The sequence below is a fragment of the Solanum stenotomum genome, chromosome 7 (assembly GCF_019186545.1).
Source record: "Solanum stenotomum isolate F172 chromosome 7, ASM1918654v1, whole genome shotgun sequence".
NCBI classification, from domain to species: Eukaryota; Viridiplantae; Streptophyta; class Magnoliopsida; order Solanales; family Solanaceae; genus Solanum; species Solanum stenotomum.
Window position 1 is genome coordinate 4,683,404 of NC_064288.1, and position 15,738 is coordinate 4,699,141.

Consider the following 15,738-nt stretch of genomic DNA (forward strand, 5'->3'; position numbering starts at 1 on the left):
ATTTCTTATATAAGTACCAAGTCTTTCTTTCTCGAAATTTAGACAGTATTCAGGGAAAGGCGATAAGGACCCAGGAAATGGTGAAGTACGTGAATCGACTCCCTCTTCGAGTCCAGACCTTTTAACATAAAATAAAGAATAAGGGACTAACTTCTTTCTTGACAAGGATCCTGAATAAATCGCACATGCTCCAAGGACTTCACGGAATTAGGAGGCAAACAAGTGGGTATACCAAGAGAAGTGCGGGTTATAAGCAACGGGGTTCATCTTCAATTGATGTTTTCTTAACCTTTCGAAGACCTTGCGTAAATTTTCCATGTGGTCGGTTCTTTCTTTTGAAAAGACTGAATCTTCGTGGAAGAAGAAGAAGCGGTTCACCAGCCACTACATCTGTAGATCCCACTATTTCCCAAAAATAAAAGATCGAGCTTACCTCATCTCAGTTCAATCTTCTCATGAACCTGAATCATTTGCTTAAGGGCGCAAGATTTTGACATCATAATCTTTTTTTATTTCATTTTTTCATCGGGCTTAGACCATGTCGCCTCGAAAGGCATATGAGTGCACGAATACCAACTCAATCCGCTCCTACTTCGTGGGAGTCTAAGTTAATTTTTTGTTTTCTCCTCTTTCTTATTATTTGTATTACCCTTCCTCGTATTGTATGTGACTCATTCAATTCAAAAAAAATTAGTGAACCCAAATAGTCAACAGTCAAAACTCTTGCATAAACGTAAAAGAAAAAGTATATATGAGGGTCTAGTCTTACAAACACGTTATTGCATGAGTTTAAATAGCACTCATATGTTCTCTTCGTAACCATATTAACAAACATCTCTCTTAAGAAAAACATATCCTTCATATAGTATTCTCATTTCATCAAAATCAAACATGAAATCTCAAAGTAGAATAATACTAATGCTACTTCTTATATTCCTAATTAGCATCACATCAAATGAAGCTGCTCGAATTCTTAACGATAACCATGAAAAAGAAGAAGTAGATTTTTTGAAGGGAGGTAAATATCTTTTGTTACCATCTCTACAATGGAATTCTGTTCGTCCACCAACTCCGAATCCAGGCACCAATGCTCGTACTCAAATAACAAGCCAAGTTGCTGAAAGGAACTTTGCTGGTCGCAAAGAGTTTGCTCATCCTCCTCCTCCTCCTCCTTATAACGAATATCCGCATACTAAAATTGCATTGGGCGTGGCTACTAATTGAATATATATAAGTCTTGGCTTACTTATTGTATTAACAATCTAACGATACCTTAAATTAAACAAATAAATCAATAAGCTTTTAAATGTGTCGATAGCAATTATCTAGGAGATATTGGTTCATTCTTTTAGGGAAAGATAAAATTTGTTTGACCAAAAGAAAATTAAATTTGTTCCCATTGTAATCTCATGTTTTTGCTCATATCTGGCATTACATGTAATACAAGTATTTTGATTCTACTTTTTTTTTTGTAATTATGTATTATTTAAGGTTGAAATTTATGTCAATATTGATTTCAAATTTGATTAATTATGATTGTTTATATGAATGTCAATGAACCGCTAGCAAACGTATTTGACACGAATATGTCAAAACACAATCTTTTCATACCTTGACTTCATGTATACTGTGCCATCGAGTAGTTACGTTGTTAATTTGTATTCAAAATGTTTTTACGAAAATTTCAAAGGAAAAAGAAAACCAAAATTAGATCGTGACAAACTAGATATTAGAAGAATCAGATCAATTTTTCTCTCATAAATTATGAGTCTGAGTCTTTGTGAGTGTGTTGCGACTTGCAACTTGCGACTCATCCTAATTATAATTGAAGGATCTAGTACCTATTTTGATTAATCTTGTGAATGATTAACCCACGATACGATTATAAACGCAAGATGTTATTAAATAATGATCAAGCTTTCTTTTCAATCATTTACTTCGTTCGGGTTGAATTATATCCATACTTAAGTAAAGTTACTAAATCTAAAAAATTCAATACTTAGTGTATAAATTGTATACTTCCTCTCAGCTTCGATTTATTTGTCAAATCAAGTTAGGATAAACAAATTGAAACATAGATTACTAAACATATCGTCTTTTATCTTCTTCTTCTTCTTTTTGTGCTATGAGTATTTATTCTTATGCAGTTTCAATTTATTCTTTTTAAGATTTGATCAATGAAAATTTCAATTTTATTTGTGAAAGATAAAAGGTGATTTTTTTTTGTTGGAAATTTTTTTAGTTATTGTGCTTAAAATAATCAATTTGTTACCTCATTAAGATTAGTAAGGTAAGGCCTATCCCCCTTGCTTGTACTCTTCTCTTTGAGATCCTTTTTATTTTATTAATAAAACTAGCCCTAGGCACACCTTGCCTAGCGGACAAACAAAAAAAAAATTGTGCCCAAAAAAATTGGACCAAATTAATATTTGTGGTTCACTCCCTTTAAATTTTATTAATTGATGATATGAAGTTTTAAAGGTGGATATTGCTTTGCCATTATTCTCTTTTTTAAAATTCCCATATAAATTTTTGTAATTGGTTAATATTTCTTTTTTGCTTCTTATTAAATTGTTTCTTTTCAGTTTTATAATATTTATGACGTTTCATTTTTTGAGAATCAAATTATATGAACTTTAATCAAAATGTTAGAAAAGAGTATCACCATGTTGATAGGTGCATTGCAATTTATACTATTCGTTTTTCATATATTCAAATTATCTTTCGAAAATAAATGAGAAAATGCGTGTAAAATTTTCCCTATAAATTACTACATAAAAAGAAGAATTATCAAACATTATTTTTATATATATTCTAAAAATGCTTGAAAAATTGTAGTTTAAGAAAATATAGTTTGATCTCCAAACAGTTTATGATAAAGCTCAATTTGAATCATCAGTCTGAAAAGATTTCACTAAAATAAAACTTAGAAGAGAGCTTTCATGCATGCATTTGTTTTGTTTTATTTTTAAAAAGTCCAATACATTACTAAGAAAAATATTATCCTTTAATTTTCAGATACCATTTTATACTTCAATATTTTAGAAGTCTTTAAAAAGTATCAAACTGATGCTACAAAATCAAAGAAGTTAAAGCAGGACGTTTTTTTAAAAAAAGAAACTCTCTAGAAATTTATTTTTGACATTGATTTTGGACCCAGACTTAGCACGGACCAAATGACACTAGTATATTATATATAGGGATTTTTGTGGAACTTATTTAAATAGATATGTCCAGATACATGTATTCCAGATAGATAGAGTCAAAATTAAGTGTACTTTGTTCTAAATACATTTTATCCAAATAGATTTGAATGTATGTGCAATACATATATAGCAAATTTCGTTCACCACTCTCTCATGTATCTAGTATCCCAGATATATGTGAATCATTCCAGATACATCTATCTAGTGAGATTCGTTTGTATCTGGGATACATACGAATCTCGCTCGGCTCTCTCCCTATTTTTGTGTATCATCTGGTAGCAAAAATATATGTATCTAAATGTATTTTCTTCAATATATGGTAAGATACATAATATTTTAAAAAGTATAGGTAATAATAATATATATATGATAGTAAAGTATGTCTAGTTATATAATTTTTCGTTATAATTGTATACCTATTTAGTTAAACATTTTTTCTAAATCATTACTAATATCTTAAGATGACTCTCCTCTCTAGTTAATGCGACTCATTCAATTCAAGAATTCTTTGCGAGCCCAAACAGTCAACGGTCAAGACTATTGCATAAACTTGAAAAGAAAAGTAGCAAGTCTTACATTTACCCAAAAAAAAAAAAAAGTTTCAAGTCTTACTAACACGTTATTGCATGAGTTTAAATAGCCATCAAAAATTCAATTCATATCCATAATACCAAAATCTCACACCTTTGTAAACAAAACAAATCATATAGTGAGTCAGTCATAAACAATTATCGATTGGATAAGTATATCAATCTATTCTAACTAGAAAATCGGAAAAAAATCATTCCCATTTTCTTTCTCATAATCAAACATGAAAACTCAAAGTAGCAATACTCCAGCTCCTTTTGAATACTGCTGCAGGATGATCATAATGCTACTGCTTATACTTCTAATTAGCATCACATCAAATGATGCTGCTCGAATTCTTAACGAAAAAAAAGAAGTAGATTTTTTGAAGGGAAATAATTACAAACATCTTTTGTTACAATCTCTCCAGTGGAATCAGGTTCCTACACCAACTCCAAACCCAGGCACTAACGCTCATACTCAAATTACAAGCCAAGTTGGTCAAAGGAACTTTGCAGGTCGTAAAGAGTTTGCTCATTCTCATCCTCATATATCCTCCTCATAATGGATACCCGCAGACTAAAATTGCATTGGGCGTGACTCTGGATTGAATATATATAAGTCTTGGCTTATTATTATATTAACAATCTAACTATACATATTCATGATAAGATAAAAATAGCAAACAAATTTACATGTGTCGATAGTGACGTAGGATATATTCAGGAAACAGAGGAGATATATTGATTCATTCTTTTAGGGTAAATTTAATTTTTTTGACAAATATAATTTGCTTCCATTGTAATCTCATTATTTTTTTTGCCTCATATCTGGCATTACATGCTGAAAATTTTATACCGTACTTATGTATTGATCAAAGCTGAAATTTATGTCAATTTTTTTTTAGAACTATCTTGGACCATTTCTCAATTTGTGCAATCATCTAAAAAAAGAAAAAAAAAATTGGGAAAAGTCGGCTATCGAAATCGAACCGATGACAAACTGAGCTAAGCGGGTTATCCTAGAGGCCATCACCATACTAATTCTCTCTGCATCGTTGCAATTTTATCGAATGTCCCGGAAGGTACTTATGTCAAATTTGATTATTCTCAATTTTTTTTGTATGAATGTCAATGGAAGCGTTTGTTAAATGTATTTGATAAGAATATGTTAAAGCACAAGGTTTGCATACCTTGACTTTCAACTATTTAAATACACATAACGTGGCATCCATTTAGGGGTTAGTAATGAAAAATGACTATATATAAGTGCTAATAAATGAGTTCTTGATTTAGCATGAGTATATATCAAATGAGTTAGGAAAATTGGGGTCCAATTATAAGGTGGAAGGATCTGAGGTGTTAGGAGTAAAATAACCATAGCGTAATGTATAAGTTAACATAGTAGAACCTTGAAAGATGATAAAACAGACAAGAAGAAAGAAATATATCAAAAAGATATAGTAATTTAACGTGGTTCAATTAATCAACATATATCCACAAAATAGGGAGAGAGGCAAGCAAGAAGGGGAGGGAGGTGAGTGAGATTCGTTATGTATTTTAAATACGTGTGAATCATATTAGATATACACCAGATACATGTATTTATATGTATTTGGTGTGATTTGCATGTATTTGGGATACCAGATACATAGGAAAGTGGCGAGCGATACTAGATACATATTATTTCATTTGTCCCAATTTATGTGTCACCGGTAAAATTTGAAGAGTCAATCAGATCTTTTATATATTTTTATATCTTTTAAATATTTAAGTAATTAATTATCGTGATTCATAATATTTTATACAATTATTTAGTATAGTAAAATAAATTTAAAAGAAACAAACAAAACGAATTCATCATAGGAAATTACCAAAGCATCCTTCAATACATGAATAATGGGTCCGACTTTTTGTTTTTAAGAAATTGCACATTCGAAGGATATTTTTGTCCAAAGTGAAAATATTGTGTAAAAAATGTGTATTTATTGTGATTTTGAATGTTTTGTGGGGTAATAGAACGCACACAAAGTTAAGATGTCTTTTTGAAAATCTGAGACAACTTCAAGTATCACTTAATGTTTTTTCTCAAAATCTAATTTACTTTCGTAAACTATGTGTCAGATCAAAATCAGATTAACAAATTCAAAAGGAATGAGTAATAAATAGCTTATACAATGACATATTTATTATTTAACTAAATAATAATATGTAACTAAAAATCTTGTTAGCTTTTGGTTGAAAGCTAACAAGATAGTTACTATGTAACTAAATACTTTATATATATTTGCATTGTGGCTTATTATATATATACTAGATATAGGATCCCGTGCCAGCACGGGGCCCAATATATATTATTTTCTAATTTTAATTTATGTCATATTATGAAATTTGAGAAATTATTGAAATTTTTATATGATTTTAAAAATATTTTAAATTTTTAGCTATTGTGATTTGTAGTACTTTTTTTTAACATAATTTTGAAAATAATATTTATTACTTTGTTTGTTCTAATTTATGTGGCACACGCAGAATTTCAAATATTAACCATTTTTTATATGTCTCTTTAATATATTAAGTTGTTAATTATTATATTTTATAGTACATTTTTAACCTAATCTTTTAATAATATATGTTATTTGCCATGTCCCAATTTATGTGGCATTAATTGATAGATTTGTTGGAGTCGAGAGATTTATTTTGTTAATTATTGTAATTTATAAAAAAAAATTCATCAATTTCAAACAATATATGTTGTTAATTGATAGAATACTTTTAATGTANAGGACAATTGGGGTCCAATTATAAGGTGGAAGGATCTGAGGTGTTAGGAGTAAAATAACCATAGCGTAATGTATAAGTTAACATAGTAGAACCTTGAAAGATGATAAAACAGACAAGAAGAAAGAAATATATCAAAAAGATATAGTAATTTAACGTGGTTCAATTAATCAACATATATCCACAAAATAGGGAGAGAGGCAAGCAAGAAGGGGAGGGAGGTGAGTGAGATTCGTTATGTATTTTAAATACGTGTGAATCATATTAGATATACACCAGATACATGTATTTATATGTATTAGGTGTGATTTGCATGTATTTGGGATACCAGATACATAGGAAAGTGGTGAGCGAGATGAAAGAGATGTGAGGGAGGCAACCAAAATTTGTTATGTATCGAGATATATGTGAATCTACTTAATGTATGATGTATGTATCTAGAATAAATTATACTTAATTTGACCTCATGCATGTATCTCGAGATACATGTATCTGGACATACCTGAACGTATCTGGACACATCAAAATCTCATAAAATACATAATATTACAAACTAAATTAGCTCCTAAACTAGTGAAAAATTTAGGCAAGAAAATTTCCTATACTAGTGATGACAACATTAAATGCATATCAAAATACAACAATTAATTACCTAAAAAGGCTCCAACAGAGTCTATTAGCACGCTATTTCATAAACAAGTACTCCCTCCGTCCACAATTGTTTGTCAGGGTAAGGTCATGCACATCCCTCAAGGAAAATTTAATACAAGGTGTAATTTGACTAATATAACCCTACTCTATCAAGAATACCAAAAGTCCACATAACTTTTCAATTGAACTACACAATCATTAAGGGCAAAATTGGAAAAAAGTGACTAATTATTTCTTGATTGTTTAAATTGACAATTAATCTTGGACATCTATTTTTAGTATACCTGCCAAACAATTGTGGACGGAAGGAGTATATATCAAATACCTAATATTTTATTATTACTATATATAGAGTACAATTAGTTAGCACGTCCAATAAAATGTTTTCATAAATTAAGTATATATCTTGTATACTTACTATATATAAATATATTACACGAAAGGTACCATTGTATTATATAGTACTATATATAGCGTACAAACTTATTTACTATATATAGAATATACAAACTTTACTATTATACCCATAAATATTGTGTTATCATCTTTTCAATAATACTCATCAATTTGAATATATCATATACATTTTTAGTATTTTTGGCCTTTAAAAAAAATTGCGAGAAAAAGTGGCAACACATGGTTAGAAACAAAAAGAACTTTGAAAAGCTTAAGTAAGGAAACAACAAACAAATAGTGAGAGGAGACTTTAAATGTGCATGCATATATATAAAAACAAAGTTTGAAAAAATCTATTTTTAGGAGATTGATTAAAAGGATATGGAAGATTTTAACGAGATATTATATTTATCTAAATTAGGTCTAAAATATAGAAAAAATAACGGCTAAAAATAGACCTAGTTGAATTTTAAAATGCAAAAAGTCTTACATAAATTGAAAGCAAAGTATATTTCAATATCTTTAAGAGGAAAATAATTTATTTTATTTAAAAAATAAATAAATAACACAAATGTAATATTCACTAGTTTGATCGACAATATCAATATTCTTCCTTTATTTATCATTCCAATAAGGTGTAGGCATGGTCATACTCATATATACATCACAATAAACATGAAATTATGACAAGGAAAGCAAAATATTATATATGACCAAGATTTTATGATAAGTGGAAACGATATAAATGTCATGGACAATCAAAGAGGGGCATTAATAGGAGGAGCAAAATAAACTTTACGACCAACAAAGTTTCTTCCTTCGACTTGATTTGTCATATATTTGTTACTCTTTGATGGAGGTGGAGGTGGACTCCAAATGGATTGATCATAAGCATTAGGTGACGGACTCCGAACGGGTCGATATTTCGACATGAGGTTCACTAGTCCACGAGATATTGTAGCTTCACAAGGGTTGATAATGATACTAGTACAAACAAGTAGAAGAACAAATTGTGTTATACTACTAGAGTTGCTAGTGAACCTCATATTGTTTTATCTTGAATGAGTTTTATGGTAAGAATTGCATTTCATCAATTATGTATTATGCCTTTATATATACATGAAATAGGATATTTATATGGAAGGAAATAAGGAACCAACAAGTCAAATATCAACAAACAAGAAAACTTAGTAATATGCATTAAAAGGGAGTTAGGGAGAGATGATTATACCCAAATAAGGGAAAATATGAAACAAATGAAGTATTTGATTTTAGTCAAAGATAAAATAATCAAAGATAAAGATTTTCTTTGATAATAGTTCAACGGAATACGTTGTAAAGCTAAAAGTGTAGCTCATATAAATATAATTTGTAATTTTAAAGCAAACTTAGTGTAGCTCATATAAATATAATTTGTAATTTTAAAGCAAACTTGCAATAAAAATGTGCTCGGAGCAAATACACAACAATTTGTAATAATTAGAGCGAATGGTAGCTATCTCTCTATGACGAAAATATTTTCAGTTAATATTTTACCTAACAATATGCTGACAATAATTTGATCCAAAAAAATCCATGTTATTAATTAATGATATAAATATATTTTTTTCCCAAATAAATATATTATTATTATATTTCTTTTTTAACACCTTTTGAAAAAAATTAAATAGAGCATATAGTCCATTTTTTATATTAAATTACAAATTATTTATATCTATAATATTATATTAAATTGTTTTAATTTTCTAAAATAGTTTTAAAATAACTACAATAGCACAAATAAATTATGGATAACTTTTAGGAATCACGTAGTTTTAATATGAAATTACAATATATCCCTCGTTAGTTTGTAATTACATTAATCCCTTAAAAAGTAACACAAATCGAATACATAATATGTAGTTCAGATACATTAAAGAGTATCTCGGATACATTATAACATAAACCGGATACATAATATGTAGCTCGGATACATTAAATACTGGCTCGGATACATTAATATGTAGCTCAAATACATTAAAGAAATAAAGAATTTTAGAGATTTTTTAAAAATAGAAAGAAATATTGAAAATAAGGGAAATATAAGACGTGTATTTCAAGTAATTTTCCATAAATTATTAGGACTTGTCGAGGACGTTGACAAAGAGAAGCCCATAACTCATATAAGTATAACCAAAAAAGTTTCATTGTCCGAGACGCACGAAAAAAGGCTGAAATTGTTTGACTGTCAAGAAAATTATTAAAATAAAATTTGTCAAAAAAAAAAACTAAAATTAAATTTGTCCTAAAAATTTATATATTAAATTTGATAAATAACAATAATCTGAAATATAAAACTTTTGACATCTATATTTATTTTATATTGTTGGATTAGTTTTGCTAAAGTATTTGCAAAGATATGTTTTGCTAATAAAATAAATTAGAACATATTGAATCAAAAAGAATCTTGGCCAAAGTTCAATTTCTTTCAAACGGGTCATACAAGAAGCAAACTAGCGAACTTAAATTATAGCTTTTGCAGCCTATTTTTTTGGGATAATTTACACCGATACAAATATTTTCATATGCAATTTAAATTTTAGAAAATATTTATCCTATTTTAATTCAAAAAAATATTAAAAAGAGTTGTTTTATCATTAAAAAATCAATTATTTTCTACTTATTTATTTGTTAAAGTAAATAAAAAATAAAAATGAATTCTTTAATGGTAATACTTTTATTAGAAAATAATATGTTTAACAAGAAAAAATATTGCATGATCAAACTATTAGCAATGGATATTTTGAAACAAACTAATAACAATAAATATATTTTTGACCAAATTCCTTAATATTTTTTTTTCACTTTCATATTTAAAGACATTTTTTATCTTTTATATCTATGCAATTTGTACATTTTGGAGTGGCAGCTATCAAAATGAGGAAGCACACATGTATTGGGGGACTATAATAATAATAAAATGTCACGAAATTCAAAACAATTTAAGTACGACAAGTAAAAAAACAAGAACATTACTAATGGTCCCTTTCCTCAATTGTCACATGGAAACCACCTTTCATTTTCGCCGTGAGGTATGAAATAAACACCGGTTCCACCCCTTTTTCCGTCACCGGAACCACCTTGAACCGCCGTAAAACACCAGCCACCACCTTCTTCATTTGCAAAAACGCCATTTCTTTCCCCAAACAAATCCTTGGCCCGGCCTGAAAAACAGGATATGTATACATGTCTCTAGTAACAAAATTCCAATTTCCATTAACTTCATCCTTATCCAACCACCTTTCTGGTTTAAATTCATCCCAATCTTTTCCCCATAATTTGTTTGCTCTCCCCATTGCGTAGGGATGATAACTTACTCTTGTCCCCTTTTTAACAAAAGTTCCATCTGGTAAAACATTGTCCTCTGTAGCTGTTTTTGTGTCAATTGGTACTGGTGGGTAAAACCTCATGCTTTCGCAAAGTGAAGCGTGTGTGTAAATCATCTCCTTCACTTCGTTGTATACTGGACTTTCGGATTTTGATTTGATTTCGTTTAGAATAGAGCTTTCTACCACTGGGTGTTCAGAGATTAACCAGAAGAACCAAGTTAATGCAGCTGACGTTGTGTCACGACCAGCTAATATGAAACTAACAACGATATCCGTAACGAAATCTTCGTCTGTATGGCCAACGCTTAAGAATCTGGATAATAGATCTACTGAATCGAGAGATGATTTTTCATTTAATTCTCTCTGTTTTTCTTTAACGAGCTGTTTTGCGAATTGACGAACTTCATCTACAGCGATTCTGAATTTCTTCTCAGTTCCGAAATTGAAATGTCTTTTGATTTTCCATAAAAAGGGGAAAATAGCATTGAATCTTTCACTGCTTAATTTAACAGCTTCTTCGAAAGCAACTGCGAATTTCGCTTGTGGTAGAGATGGCAATAGATAAGCAGGATCATATCCAAACGCAATTTTACATATGTTATCGAAAGCAAACCTCTGTAATATATCTTGGAAATCAACAACTTTTTTCTCAGCAGCAGCAACAGCAAGAAATGGAATTAGACGTTCATTAAGTTCAGCATCGACCACAGTCTCAACGAATTTTCGTAGAGATTTCGTATTGAATTCATGACTAGCAACTTGTCGTTGGTACTTCCAAATTTCACCGTCCACATTAAAAATACCATCACCAAGAAAATCAGCCATAGTTGATTTAAACACATGACCTTTTTGATAAATATGAAAATGAGTTTTGAGTATGTATTGAACATTGGATGGATTTGCAGTAAAGATTTGGCGAAAACCGAAAGGACGAATGAGAGTGAAAGTAAGATTGGTAGTTGTTTGAATTACATCACAAGTCCATTGAATCCGACGATGTTTGTTTGCTAAAATTGAGAAATATGAACCAATGATTGGATAAGATTTTGGGATTTTGGTTGATTTGGAATTGAAAAGATTAATGAAGAAGATTAAAAGGAATGGAAGAAGGCAAATGAGTAGAGAAGTAGAAAACTCCAAATCTATTATCATGATCTTTGATTTTTTGGAGTTTGATTTGGTTTGAAATTTGTTGTGTGTTCGTATATTTATGGATTATGAATAGAAGATAAGTGTAAAGATAGATGAACAGTAGATCTTTTTATAGACATTTGATTCGGTTTCGATATTACTTCTTTATATTATTAAAAATATATTTTAAATTATTATTTTTAATTCAGATTAAGCGAATTGTTGTTGTATTATATATATATATGTATATTAAATATTTAAATATATAAATTAAACGTTACTTTCATCTATTCATCTATTATTCTTTTGACTATTTTCAAGTTAATCTTCTCAACTATTATTCTTCTGTCAATATTGTATTTAATGTCGGAGGGTAAATTTAATATTGTCCTTAAAATATCTCATGGAACAACAAATTAATTTTGAGACATGAAATATGAAGTTATAATTTTAAATATTGAATTATGTAATTGGATATCATGATTTGAATTTTTAAATGTAAAAGTTGAGCTATTAGTTTATATTTTTTATAGAGAAGGTTCATTATTTAAATTTTGTAAAAAAAAATCACGTTGGATTGAAAGAGAATATTGTTCATCGTAAAAGCATTACATTAAAAAATAATTAGTTACTATTATTATTAATTGATATAAATCGATTTGTTCTATTGTTTGTTCCATTGTTAAGAGTTGAACTCACCCCACCCCACCCCACCCAGCCACCCTCCACCATTGTTGAGACCTTGGTTCATATTGATCGTTACACTCTTTATTTTCTTTTATTTAAAGAAGGAGAAAAATTAACTTACAATTAAAGATTTGATTATGACTGATACGATGAAAATACTTTTCTTTTCATAAAATATTCTGGAAATGAGTATTATAAACAATAGGATAAAACCATAGATTCATTGAAGAAGAGAAGAGTAGAGAAAACATTTCTCACTTTGTATTTCAATATCTTGATTACGTATATGTATAATAATTGTGCTTAGTATCATCAACTAACAGGGCGCTTGGATTGGATTAAAAGTTGGTCAAATCTAGTTTTAAATCAGTTTTGACTTCTGAAAGTGTTTGACAAATATAAAAAATATTTTAAAATAAGTCAAAAATGACTTAAAATAAGTTTAAAATAACTTAAAATAAGTCAAAAATCAAAAGGAGGTCTCCCACATTTTTTTATTTTTNGACTGATACGATGAAAATACTTTTCTTTCCATAACATATTCTGGAAATGAGTATTATAAACAATAGGATAAAACCATAGATCATTGAAGAAGAGAAGAGTAGAGAAAACATTTCTCACTTTGTATTTCAATATCTTGATTACGTATATGTATAATAATTGTGCTTAGTATCATCAACTAACAGGACGCTTAGATTGGCTTAAAAGTTGGTCAAACCTAGTTTTAAATTAGTTTTGACTTCTGAAAGGGTTTGACAAATATAAAAAATATTTTAAAATAAGTCAAAAATGACTTAAAATAAATTTAAAATGACTTAAAATAAGTCAAAAACCAAAAGGAGGTCTCCCACTACTTTTTATTTTTTGACTTAAAAACTATTTCTTTAAGCCAATCCAAACGGGCCCTAACTTAGCAAATTCTAACTAATTAACAAATTACATAAAAATATTAATTAATTTGCCTGTGCTTTCTTCTTGATATCCACAATAGTTTTATTAGGTACTAAAAAATTATAAAAGAATAAATTAATAAATAAAAATTAGTCGGATTAGATTATGTCTGTCTTTTTAGGTTATTTAAACACTATCTATTTTAGTTCAAATAGCTTTTAAATGAATCAATAATCTACTTATTTATTAGCTCAACCCATTCATTTTCAATTACATGATGAAATTACGTAAATCAGTCAATTTTGATTAAAAATTACGACATAATTTGTTTTTACTTGCGCAGCACTTATAGACTATAGTAAACGAAGACAAAAATAGACTTGATAAACACAAATAAAGTTACTTTTTTCGTTCACTTTTGCTTTCTAAAATAAATTTTTATTTTTACTTGTTATTTTTATAATATAAAAAAAAATTAATATATTTTTTTCATGTTTTACCTTCAGCATTAAATATTCTTTCTTCAAATTATTTAGTATGACTTAATACTAAACATTATTTAATAGATATAATTTGGTAAAATACATATATCAATAATTATTTTTTTAAAGAATGTGTCAAGTCAAACGATGACAAATAAAAGTGAACGGAGAGAGTATATGGTCAAATGCCCCCCTAATTTATGTTCTATTAAAAAGTTCAAGAGGGTGATAAAATCCCTATAAAATTAAAATGTGTAGTTGAAAATCATAATATAGGTTAAGAGACATTTGTTCATTTTCTCATATAAAATATTAAAGGTCGAGAAGTTAACATTTTAATTTACTCCCATTCAAATTCAGTTATAATATCTATTTTTTAGAGAGATTCACACTGTATATTTGAAAAGATAGAATTCTAACAAATCATTATCATATAATTTATATTTTTTATTAGAAAATAATTAAAACCGATAAGATGCCTTTAAATATTGTTTTTCATATATAACAGAAGAAGACCAATTTTGTTTCTTATCTACCGGTCAGACAAATCACTTTTCCCGCAACCTTTCGTTTTTGTTAGTCTTTCATTTTAATTTATTTGTATTTTCTTAATTTAAGAAAATAAAAAAATAAAAAAATTCATAATTTTAAATTGAAAGTATGTAAATTTGGTAGCCTTAATTCTTAAACATGTTGAAAAATTAATCTATTTTAAGCAAACAACCAAATTTAAAAAGAGAGTAGATTATACGACAACCTCTCGTCATTTTTTAGTACTTTTTTTTCAAACATGAAAAAGTTGACTAACTAGCCATCATTGAATTTTGTAGTCAGGAAATGTTTTCCTAAAAAATGTTTTCTTAAAAAATATGTGAATTTCTAACTTTTTTTTTTTCATATTTGATTGGTGAGTAAAAAAAAATATTCTAAAATTTCTTAATGTTTAGTTGGTGAATGAAAAATATCTTTCAGAAAATATCTTTTATTTTTGGTTTGAGACTAAAAAATACTCTTTAGAAAAATAATTTCTGATCCGAAAATCAACCTCGATAATTAATCTAGGATCCGACCCCGACACTCAAAGTAGGACAAGACGCTGATGACCGTTTCAAAATGTGAGTCTGAGATTTGACCCAAGACCTGACCCAAAATTATTATTTTTTCAATTTTGTTTTATAAAAAATTGACAGGACCGGGCGGGGAGGTGGGAGTGGCATAAAAAGTGAATTTTTTTTTTAAAAAAANATCTAGGATCTGACCCCGACACTCAAAGTAGGACAAGACGTCGATGACCGTTTCAAAATGCGAGTCTGAGATTTGACCCAAGACCTGACCCAAAATTATTATTTTTTCAATTTTGTTTTATAAAAAATTGACAGGACCGGGCGGGGAGGTGGGGGTGGCATAAAATGTGAATTTTTTTTTAAATAATTTTTTTAAAAAAAAATTGACGGGAAATGGCCTGGGTTGGAGCCTTGGAGGTAGTGCGGTGGTGTGGTGTAAAAAAATGATCTTTTTAAAAATTTGAAATAGTTTTCAAAAATAATTATTTCTTAATTTTTTTTTTGACGGAAATGGC

General features: G+C 28.6%; 1 protein-coding gene across 1 annotated transcript; it reads right to left on the reverse strand.

Annotated features, from left to right (window-relative positions):
* Positions 1–10,548: 10,548 nt before the first annotated feature.
* Positions 10,549–12,202, reverse strand: LOC125870291 (cytochrome P450 94A2-like). The gene has a single exon (XM_049550692.1). It carries the CDS (start codon positions 12,118–12,120, stop codon positions 10,615–10,617), a length of 1,506 nt encoding a protein of 501 aa, XP_049406649.1. The 5' UTR covers positions 12,121–12,202; the 3' UTR covers positions 10,549–10,614.
* Positions 12,203–15,738: the final 3,536 nt, after the last annotated feature.

What these genes read in the sequence shown, in the direction of transcription:
- LOC125870291 (XM_049550692.1), bottom strand. Translation starts at nt 12,120, where the DNA reads ATGATAATAGATTTGGAGTTTTCTACTTCTCTACTCATTTGCCTTCTT.